The sequence below is a fragment of the Vulpes lagopus genome, chromosome 1 (assembly GCF_018345385.1).
Source record: "Vulpes lagopus strain Blue_001 chromosome 1, ASM1834538v1, whole genome shotgun sequence".
Classification (NCBI taxonomy): domain Eukaryota; kingdom Metazoa; phylum Chordata; class Mammalia; order Carnivora; family Canidae; genus Vulpes; species Vulpes lagopus.
Window position 1 is genome coordinate 111,628,307 of NC_054824.1, and position 12,164 is coordinate 111,640,470.

A 12,164-nucleotide genomic window follows, 5' to 3' on the forward strand; every position below is an offset into this window, starting at 1 on the left:
CAAGGTTGGCTGAAGACAAAAAATTTTAAGGAACACTCCCCAGTGCAATGACAGGCCTGCTCATCCTACACACTAGCATTCTGTAATCTGATCTGCCTTTGTTCAATGAATCAGCTAATAAATATTAGCTAATGTTTATGAGCATTTTTCTGTGTCCAGGACAGTCCTGGTGATGAAATCAGGTGCATGTATTCATTGGTGTTAGATGGGAGGTCCCATCCATGCCAAGGGAAACACAAGAAGCATGGGCCACATTCTGGGACAAAGGGACTATGCTGCAGAGGACTATCTCACCAAGGTTTCCTAGTGTAAGTACAGCCTTGAGTGGCACTTGGAGGAGCATGATGTCAGCACAGTCACAACAAAATGAACAAAAACACTGCTGAGGGCACTTCAGAATGTATCCCTCATGTGTCTCCTATTGGCTTCTGGAAGGGACCATATTGATCTAATAAGCAAAACCACAACTGTTCAATGGGGCACAGATGTGCAATGTTCAGAATTGTCCTAATGGCCATTTCCTAAGCTGCTCCACATGACGAGAAAGGTTTGGAGATCCATGTCCTTTTCGCCTGCTAGTTACAAAACTGTTGTCTTGTCCTAACTGCTAAATGACGAGCACGATAGTAATTTTTCATTCCTAAGAGCATGTGTGTATGTAGGTTTTGATGTGACTAATGCAAAATGCCTGATGCCAAGAGCTTGGGCAACCATACAAAGTAAAGCTTTTTATAAGAGTTAGTAGATCTATACCTGGCACACAGAGGGTGCTCAATAAATGTCAGGTAAGTGATTAAATGCAGTAAGTCTCAAGCTTGCAGCATGACTCATGAATAAATCTATTAAAAAGACAGTGTTACTGCTATCAAAGTTGATGGCTGATGCAAATGGAAAATGCAAAAGAAATATTACTTTATTTTTAATTTATCTGGGTTAGATTAACCATCATTAAAACCAGCAGTAAACACTGAGAAAAGCTCAGGAGTAGTTCTTTTTTTACTGGTTTTTGAGGCTTATTGGTTTTTACTGGTTTTTGAGGCTTATTCTAACACTGGTTTTTGAGGCTTATTCTAACACTCCATCATTTTAATCTCTAATAAACCAAAGTAAATGACGGAGATCTCCTGCATCCTTTAAAAGAATGGCAGCCATACACCACAGCAATGTAAGTGTCCTTCACAGACTAGTTCCCAAATAACAAGATACACTGGATCTGAAAGCATCATGAAGGCGGCTGATTTATGAGGTAGCTTCTTAATTTGCAAGTTTTAGAGAGAAATCTGTGTTCAGAAGTTTCACTTATTTCATGCCTAGTAAATAGCATGCTTAATATTGAAGTAGTAGGTAGAGGTAAAGCCCGAGAAGGGGGTTATTTAGCTACATTTCCCATAAGCACTTGTTTTAGGATAATGGGGCCAACCCAGTTTTAAAGTTTGCTGACAACAACTGGTGCCAGCCTAGACACAGTTGGTGGTCAGACTTGCTCAAGCATCTCAGGTCATCTTCAGGACACCTAACCGGGCCATGGGCCCGTCCTTCAACATGAAGGTGTCAGAGCAGAGGACTTGTGTTAAGAAAGACACTATCATGTAAGGACTTCTACTGTTGGGAAGAGCACTTTAGAAGTTCTGGATAGCAAAGAGTCTGTAATGAGTAGAACTTCCATCAGTAAAAGAAATGTGCTTGGAAGCGACAGAAGTAGCACTGTTAATAATAACTTTATAGCTTTTGGGCCCTGAAACAGGGGATTGAAAATATGTATATATAACATTAGGCTAGAATTCCAGCAGAGGAAGAAGTAGAATTAGCCTACATTTCTTCACCTTCCAAACTCAGTCTATACATTTCCTAAGTCTCGGTTGCTTTTATTTTCCAAAATAATAAGCTCACAGAACAACTTAAACATTTATGAATTCTTACGATGAGTTAAGCTATACTTTTTTTCCCTTAAACCTTAAGAGTACATTCCTTCGTTTCACACACTTAAAACAATTGCTGGAGTGGAAATTCTATGGAAAGTAGCTGAATGTTCTTAGTCAGCTTGAACCACTACCTGCCACAAACTATGATGTCGATGATGCCTCTGAAACCAGAATTTGAATCCTGCCCATGTAATAATGTTAGGAAATCTTGACAATGAGTTGCTTTTATTACAGGACAAAACTTTGTCTTCTGGGGTTCTCTGGCCACTCACCTTCAATCTGGAGTCATTTATTGGGCTCTTATGAGTTTGTGTAGATGTGCATACACCTCTGGAGATAGTATGGATGGACAAGCTAATACCTCTTAGCTAAGCTTGCTTTCTGTGTGCTGTTTCTTCTATAAAGAAGCACACAGTTCAAGTCTATGACTCTAAGCCATTCAATTTTTCAAAAAACGTCCCTAAATTATTCAGTGCATTTGACTTGCAGATGTGCCACCGCTTTACGTAAACACTTGGCTTTGAAACAAGGATCTATAAGGAATGCAATCAGCTCTGTTCCAGTTGTACATACACGAAAAACTGTTTGAACAGTGTCACCCCAAACAGCTTCGGGTGACTTTCATTTCAAGATTGTGCATTGCTACATGGGCGTGCAAACTAGACCCTACAAGGGTGAAAAGTAAACCTCGCTCACCCTCACATTGAAAAGCCTTTTTAGGTGAATTTGCATAAATGGGCATCCATCTTTATGGATTTTGATTGAAATCTGCTTGATGGCATTGCTAGGCAAGTCCCAAAAACTTCATTCTGTATAACATTAGGCTAGAAAGGGACACACAAACAGACAAACACATGATGAAAACATGCAGTGGCATTGTGCGTAATGCATGGGTATAAATGTGCACACAGAAGAGGCCAAGCACATCACTTGATTTAATGCGGGCACAGGTCTGTACCAAGAGTCTGAAACATTATAAACAAGCCTTAAGCAAAGGAGGAAATGTAGAGGGGAAACAAAGCTGAGAAAAATGAGCAGGAAATGGGCAAGATGACTCATCTATACTTGAACGTCTGACCTGTCAGTTGGTCGTCGCCTGCGGCAGGGGCGATGCGAATGTAAGGTGTTGTAAGCTGAGTCACGATTATCGCAGCTATGGCAAAGGAAGATCCCCAGGTCAGCATGCATGAGGGAAGAAAAAGCCAAACTGAGGCTAGGCTAGCAAGGAGAATCTCGATCAGTAAATCACATCGTCCCAACTTTGTTCCAACAATGACAAAAAGAGAAGAAAAGCAAAAAGCAAAACAAACAAACAAACAAAAAATAAAAATAAAAAAAAAACCAAAAAACCCCCAAAAACATAGCAAAGTGTCGAATTTTCAGAATTCTTTTCCCTTAGATAAGCTTTGTCAGGCAGTTAGATTTCTAACTATGACACAGTTCAAGCTTTGGCTGAGATTTGGGTAGATCAACCGAAGGGGGTAAAAAAAAAGGAAAAACCAAACCTAAGTCTTAAACAAGACTCAAGACTGAATAGTGTTCCCGACCATTATTGAGCGTCTGTATAAATGATTCCTTGCTAATTCTGATGATCCCAACTTTAGGCTTTTAAAATTTATTAGGTTACTTCAAATTCTGCTGCTGAAGTCACAATATTTCCTCTTCTTGCTAAAATCACTTTTGTGAAGCACATTATCTTCTTTCACTAAAAACAGTTTTAGGTAGAGAAATTTCTCTGATAACTAAATTTTGTGTAGAACATTTCCATTTGGGAACCTTAGTTTGTCACATTAAGGGACTGAAAAAAATGCATCTCAAAGCATTGGTTAAAAAAAGGAAAACCAGTAATTGCCTTTGCTATAGTTGTCATGGTTCACATATGACCAAAGACATGATTAAGATTCTTGAAGTGGACCAGTCAGGCTTCTTGGTTTGCCAATACAGCTCAGCAGTTGTGTTTAAATGGTTAACATTTACGACACACAGATATTGGGGAGGAAAAAAAAAAGAAAATTAAAACGTCAGTTCTAACATGATACAGCTGGAAAATGATGCAAAGAAAAAATATTCGAAAATTAAGGACAGGCTTACATGAAAGATTACTAATTTACATGGAACAGCCTGGGTGCTATTAGAAATGTGGCAGCGAGTAAGGAAAATAGATCATCTACCATCTGCAGACAATTAAACCCAAAACTGCTGCTGCATAATATTTTGAAATATCCCTCTGCACCATTCAAACGGTGCTGCTCCTTGTAACTAGACAACTGTAGCAACTGGGTTCGAAAGTGGGAAAATTATCTTTCACACATTATTAATGAAAACTTCCTAGTCTTGCTAAGTAAGATGAATAAACTACCAGTTGGAGAAGATGGAGGACTCCCGAGGTACTACAGAGATAATTTTCTGGGTAGGATATAGTATGCAATTTTGCATACTGATATAGTCAGTTGTAAACAGTAAAATGTGATTTCTAAGACTCATTAAGAAGTTGATACCAAGTTTATACATATAACATTTGCTTGGTCAGAGACCATTGTTGAAACATTCCTGTATGGTTTTCCATTACTTACAGGAAAATGTGACCTACTCTGCTTTCAAGACCAATTATAATATCTTATCAAAAACAGAGATCTACCCAATACTGAAAAAAGTTAAATAAAATGAACAAAAAGTTACTTGAGAGTGGCTATGTTGGGCAGCTACGTATTTACAACTAAGTGAAAGGCAAATTGCAATCGGAGGCTCAAAACCCCGATGGAAAAAGTATATATAATAGATATCAGGAGGGATTTTTTTTATGATCTCTATGTTCTGCCTTCTGAAGTATTTATTTTTGACTATTATTTTTAGTTACCAGGAAAAAACTTGATTCTGTTACAAAATACCTTAAAATAGGAGTCAGCCAGCCCAAGGCTTACTTTTGCAAATAAAGTTTTATTGGAACACAGTCAGACTTAATTGCTTACACAACACTCACAGCTGCTCTTACACAGCAACAGTAGAGCTGAGAAGTTGTGACAGAGACCATATGAGGTCTGTGACCCTAACATGTTTACCATCTGCCCTTTACCTGAAAATCTGCTGCACCCTGTCTTAAAATAACAATAAAAATGCATTAAAAAATAGAATACTGCTAAATTTGGTTAAGATAAAGTAAGAAATCCTAAACCTATGCTTTGAAGACAATATCTGATAGTAGCTGATAAATGTAGGATCTCTTTTAGGTCCAAAGGTATGTATGAAAGGTAAAAAGTGGATCAGACTTCTGAAGCATCGTTTCAGCTGCATGTAATGGGGTCTTCTGGAATGTGAGGAAGCAGTATTTATCAAACTCTTTCGCATGACTTTCATGTTACTTGGAAAATTAGTTTGGGTCAAATTATTTGGGAAGTATAGGGTTGAACAAAATTAAACAGGTTTCTTTTCCTTAGTAACTTCTCAGGGGCCTGGATATACTCATGATGTACATTAGGAAGACTATTTAAGATCAATCAAAGAATATATTTTCTCTACAAAATGCTGAATGACAAATGTAGATCATATCTATATTTCTCTTTCTAAATCCATAGCTAAATGATAACATATTAGCATAGATTAGTGGTCTTACTATATAATTTTTTTTCTCCTGTATTGAATATGAATAATTAAAAAGAATCTTAATTAGCTTTGCATGTCAACAGACATTCTTTTCAGCTCTTTTGTTGGTGGGTTTTCATTTTGTAGCATTGTGGCCTAGAAACTATGGTATTTCTTTGAACAAAACAGTGAACAGGAAAACAGTCTAGAGAAACTTCTCAAGGGCCTATTGATTAAAAAGAGAAACATTCAAATTTCTGAATCTAGTTAGAAACTGTATCAGGACAATGGAAATCCTTCACAGTTTTCTGAAGGTCTTCTAGCAAAGCATATGCACGTTGCAGGACAAATGTTAAGTTAAATAAAATACTGAGCTTAAAAACAGTGAATCATTTTTTGCACAAAAAATCCACCTTAAAATATGACACCAGAATAATGGTTTGTTTTCTTTTTGTTTAAGACTTTTAGTCTGACTCCTATAATGCTTTTGGAAAGGATTTAGTATGTGTTCTCATGAAGTTTTTGTTTCAAGTTCTGGTTACACTGCTGTTAGCCAAATCATAGCAAAGAAAGGAATAAATACACACATATGACTCTAGCCCTCATACACTGAAAATAAAGGAACCAAACAAAAAAGCCCTTCAAAACATCTATGAACTCAAAATCCTTAAAAATTTATAAGTGATATATTTATGTACTAGGACGTCTCACAGATTATCTCCTAACATTCAGTAGGTGCTCACATACATTTTAAAATAAATTTATAATAGGAAAGCCCCAAAATGGCTATACTGTCAAGGACAAGGACAGCTGGTATAATGTTATGGAAAATATTATTTTATGGAAGATTGATGCAAAGTATACATTTAAATTGATTATTAAGTCAATTAGAATGGATATACCTCATTTAATATGAGAAGTCTTCCTACAAGACAGATTTTGATTTTTAAGTGTATCCTGTCCATTTAGAATTGATAATCAACAAAGCCTTCTAGAACTAGCATAAAAAGAGTTTCAGCCCTACCACTGACCAACAGGCAGCCATAAGGTATGCAAAAGTCAAAGAAAATACATATACTAACCGCTAAGACAGTTGGACCAAGGTGGTCTTGAAAGGAATCCAACTATAAAAATGTGAATGTGATTAAAAATCAAAATAAAACTAAGAGAATCTGAGAATACCTAAGAGCTATTCTATTCACTTCGCCATACACATGGAGGGTAACATCCAAACATCATGCATATTCTATTATTGCATGGTATCTTTATCTTTTTAACTCAAGAGATAGAATATTCTGTGATGAGTTTGCCTATAGCCTATAATAAAAAGAGTCACATATACCTATGAGAAATCTGGATGTATAAATTAAAGGGTATAGGAAAATATAGGCAATCCCCCACACATATGGAAATAGGTAGGAACATACCTTGGGTATTTTTCCCATGTCTAATTTTTATGAGGCTTTATATTTGAGATGATTAGTGTCAAAATATACCCATGGAATATGATTAAAATAATCACAACATTAAATTTATAAAGAGTATGAAATATATCTTTAAGAGACATAGCCATATTTGAAATTACAAACTAGATTCCTGTGAAAACAAATCCACCTCCATATTTTCTCTCTAAAGATACTTGTCAACAGTTGTTTCATGAGAACATCGACATCTTTGTAAATTCAAAATGCTGCTTAGGAAAGTGGTTTAGTGCCTGGAAATTCAATTAATGCACCACACTGTCAGCCATATGTGGCAAAAACACAAAAAGTTTGAGATCTTTTAAATTTCAAGCATCTTTACTGCAAGGTACCAATAGAATGATTAGAACTGCCTATTTCTCTGTTTTGACTAAGTAGTCAAGATGGAATGGCTTCCTCACTGCTGAAAGAATTTTTAGTATGGATAAAGAAAAATGATCTGACTGTAGTGGGGGTGAAACATTAGACTGTGCTGTAAAGGAAGTTCATTGAATCTGTAAATGTAGAACATAATAAAATAAAATAGTGTCGGACAGTGCAGTTCCACCTGCAAAGAGATATTCTCCTGTAGTGTCCTCTTGTATTATGCTCTCATGAATAGAAGTGACAATGTTATATAATGACTATTAACATTCGTTCCCTTCTTTCCCCAAAAGAGTTGATTTGGATAGAGTTTGTTGCTATATAAATGTTTGTAAATGACTCAGAAAATATGAGTGGGGAATATTTAGTCAATCAGGTCATCTGATTACTTAATCATCCTTGGGTGAATTGAAAAACAAATGACATTATTGATTAAATCTAGCTGATGGAAGAAAATGATCCAAATCACCATCTAATTCAATCTATTGTGAAAACAGCCAATGTCAGATTTCTAAGTCTCTACAACTGTGTTACTTATATAATTACTTAGCTATGTAGCTGAACAGGATGACAGATATTTCACCACTTTCAAAGTAAACTGGGCAGGGCCACAATTTAATAAAGGGGAGAGCAGACACTTATACAATGCAGTACTATAACTGGCCAGAGTTCTGCTGGATTAAGGGCTGTGAGACATAATGAAACACTGAGGATCGGAGTTCAAAAGTTTAGAATTAAACCCTGACCCACAAATTTGCAGCTGAGGGACCTTGGTCAGTCAGTTCATCTCTAAAAATATGCGTTTTATTCATTTAGAAAATAAAAATAGCAATACCTGCCTCCTTTCTCACAGTAATATTGAAGAAATAGATAGTGCGTGTATAAAAGTGCTTTCAATTTTTTTTTAGCTATGATATTCAATGTAAGGCATTATAAATTAGGCACTGTGGAACTGGATTTACTCTTTCTGAACCCAAGGGGAAATAGAATTCACTCCAGCAACTGGAGCACGGGCAGTGGTGTGGAGGTCTCAGGATATCAACATCTCATTGAAGGGCTTCATAATATCATAATAAATAATAGCTAAGAGCCTATTACAGTTTGTAAAACATACCAATATCTGTAATTTCATTTATTATTTATTTACTCCTAAAAATAAAGGCAGTTAATCAGGTACAATCATATATTAAAAAACTGAGTGTTTCAAAATCAATATAAATAGATTGTTGGAAACAGAACTATGAGGCCATGAGGACCAACAAAATACATATGATGTGAGTACCTGACACAAGGCTTGGCACATACCATGAAACTAAAAAATATTTGTCAAGCTAACTGAATAAAGAGGTCATGTATCTTTACAAAATAAGAATTCAATGAGAATTTTGAAAATGCGGATGGAAGTCCATGACATATCAAACTATGCTTCCTGACAGGGAAGCAACAAAAACATGGTATTTTTATCCAACAGAACTCAAGTGATTGCCTACGGCCCGATTATGTCTAGTACCATAGACGTACAATGCCTTCATGCCATCATTTCTAAATTAAATCACACAGAACTTCATCATGCTCAGGGTCACTCTGATGGTCTGAAAGGGTATGTTCAACTACAAGTGTTAATTTATAATGCCTCATTTTAATGCAGGATTTTACATTTCTTAAAGCATTTTCTCATACATGTCCCATATGCTGGTTAAAACCACGCTGCAAGGTTGAGAAGATGAGGTTACAGCTCGAGCACACACACAACTGTACTCTCTTCTTTAGGAGGTTGTGTGTGGTGAGCTTGTGGTGGTTCACCTAGCCACTTCTACATCTGGTCCCTGATCACATTTTCTTGGGACTTTAAGCAGACTTGGGAAACAAAGATCTACTAACATCACCCAGTTACTGGGTTCAATAGACCCGCTGTCAGTGAAAAAAAAGCACCTGCTCTCCACCTGGGAGAGCTCTTGTCACTAGGTACTTGCTTAAAAATAGGTCATATTTTACTACTTTGCACATCAAGATTCATTGGTCATAGTATTCATTTGGTCCTATAGTTAAAAAAAAAAAACGTGTACTAAGATCCATAAACATTACTTTTATTGAATTTTGAAAAAGCTAACCATTGAAAACTGCTTGGAATGCAATAATATGATTCCTTATTTTAAAAAGTATCTACATGAAATAGTCAATGTTAACTGCTAAGACTCTAGTACATGCACACACACACACACGCTTCTTTCAATAAAGTTAACATTCCGAGAAGTTTTGAAATACCATCTAAATTTATAAGGGACATAAACTGGGAGAACATCCCACAGTTTCAACCTACCTTTTGTGGCCACTCGGACACAGTCTATTTTGGTTTCCTGTGTTAAATAAAGAGGGGGAAAAAATCACTATTCGTGTTTTATTTAAAATGAATAAAAATATCTCTAGTTCTATTTACATGCTGATAAGGAAAGATCTCATTGTTCCGAGTGTGGTGTTAATCACACAGTGATTACTCCTGGAACCCCGCTCAGATACAAGTTCCCATGATGATTACAGAAACCACACTCAGATACATTTTCCAGCTCCAGAGCTGGTGGCTGTAGGCATTTCTGGAGCGGATGGTGAATGAGGGGCTACATACAAAATACCTCTGCCTTGTGGCCCTGGCTTCTCCAGATCCTTGCTCACTCTCTGTACAGATACTACTAGAGGATAACTCCAGAGTCCTGGATTTCCCCCCTTTTCACTGGCAAAAGTTGAGTCAGTGAGGATATTTGGACCCATGTGGTGAAGAAGGGAAACCATCATGGTATCTGGAAAATTCCCACTTCTTTCTAAAGAGACTTTAATATCTTACCAGAGTTCTGGGTTGGTCTGAACAGGAGAGGGGGAAAAAAAATTCGGGAACAACTCCGTAGTTTTTGTTTTCATCGCATTTTTCTAAAACTATTTTCTCTTAAGAAAAAAAACTGAAGATACCTAATTTAGTCACAGCTATAGGAAGCATAAACTCTCGTGAAACCAAAGAAATGGGACAGAATAGGCTGAAAAGACAGATGTTGTGTATCTCACAAAATTTTAAATGAGCTGAATGTATGTGCTATAGCTATAACTACTTCCCTGCAAAATAGTAAGCTAAGCAGAATTGCTAGCCAACTTTTGGTAACAAGTAAAAACTGAAAATAAAAACCATCATGTTGACAATATACTCTTCCTACCAAAACAAATACAAATATATTCATTTCTTTCCATAGATTTCTCTAGGTGAAAATAAGTTTAGAAAGAGAAAACAAAACCCACATTTGTTCCAAGTAAAAACATACAAAAGCATGCCTTTATTTCTTACTACTATCTTCTTTACTCTATGTTCACATTAATAACTCTAAATAGACTAAGTAAACAGCCATCTATAAAACTTACCCCATTGGCTCTACTAGCAGCTTGGAAATAAATTCTGTAGCTTTTATGGGGGAGAAGGGGAGTGTTCCAGTATCCATTGTATGTCTTATTATCACCAATAGTAAAAGGCTGAGCAGCTTGGAGGCTGTTTGCTGGGAATTCTGCAGCAAAGTAGTACTGTGAGTTCAGTATTGATGCATTCTGGAAGTGAATTGGCACAGGGTAGCACTTTAGGATTTCTGTTGTCTTTTTAGTTCTTCGAGGACGTTCTTCCTCAACAACTACTTGATAGACACTAGGGGGAAAAAAACAGTATTATCAGTGATATTTTATGATAATTGGGCTGATACCCTTTGCCTTCAATTGCATGGGGCCCACGGGATATCCAAAATAAAGAATGCACTGGATATCATCAATAATAAGTGCTTAATGCATAATGGATACTCACTTAACAGTTGCTCAATACAAGAGGGGGAAGGGGCTTAATATTTTCCCATAGAACTCTCTCACCCCACCCCCCAAAACACAATGTATTGAGGGAAACAAAGTTCATCAAAATTACAAAAAAATTATCTAGCAATCTCTGCTGTTTATGTGAGCAGGACACTAAAATTTTTTTCACATGCAACTGAAGATGAATTTATAGAAAAATTAACTCAATTTACCTAATGAGTGAGTAAATGAAATTATAAATTATATTCACTGTAAGTTTTTTTTTAAAAGGCAATGTACTATTTTCTTCAATGACATCTGTATGAATGCACATGAAGTATTAACAAGTCAAAAAACACAATATGTAATGATTCATGTTTAAGGTTTAACTTCCCATATTTTCTTATATTCCTTTGCCCTTCACCATATCAGATCAGTGGTAAGAGATGGTGTAAGGAGAGCAGAAAAAAGAGACTGGAATTTCAAAAGCCAAGGACTTGGAGTTATAAGCAGTTTCTAAGAGTAGATCATGAACTGGGTCACTTTAATCATACATGAAGATAAGATGGGGATGAGCATGCTCTGAAGATGCCTGAACAGGTGTCCCAGCACCTACCCCCTTTCCTCCCTGTCCCCTTCCAATGTCTGAATTTCAAAGTAGCCACAGGAGAATGGGACAAACCTTGAAGGGATGGATGCTTCTACTAAGATATGTATTTTACCATAATGATGAATATTTGTGCAGTTTGGGTGGGGAAAAAAAAGTTTCTAATACTGAGCAAAAACTAACTCTTGACAGCAGCTTTCAAGAACTGAATCCAGAATAGATGGATCTTGTTCTCACCGTATCAGAAAAGCACTGTGACTCCCTGGAACAATGCTGCAATCCTAGAGTTGCTCATATAGACACTCATCAATGCCCAAGAAGAGCAGGAGAGAGGTGCCTAACATCCCTATCTGCCTGGGGAGGGCCTGGAGAGGTCCCTCTTTGGGTCTTGCTCTTGTG

At 36.7% G+C, this 12,164-nt stretch overlaps 1 protein-coding gene across 9 annotated transcripts in view; it reads right to left on the bottom strand.

Moving 5' to 3' along the window:
- The window catches only part of PTPRM (protein tyrosine phosphatase receptor type M), a 710,086-nt gene that overhangs the window by 250,625 nt on the left and 447,297 nt on the right, over positions 1-12,164 (bottom strand). For 6 of the 9 annotated variants that reach the window (XM_041721667.1, XM_041721635.1, XM_041774314.1 and 3 more), the window contains 3 exons: positions 10,748-11,021; positions 9,666-9,702; positions 3,001-3,075 (listed from right to left, as the gene is read on the bottom strand). In XM_041721667.1, the coding sequence (XP_041577601.1) occupies positions 3,001-3,075; positions 9,666-9,702; positions 10,748-11,021 (386 nt within the window). The remainder of the gene's footprint in view (positions 1-3,000; positions 3,076-9,665; positions 9,703-10,747; positions 11,022-12,164) is intronic. The other 3 variants (XM_041721685.1, XM_041721677.1, XM_041721656.1) reach the window with 1 other exon arrangement.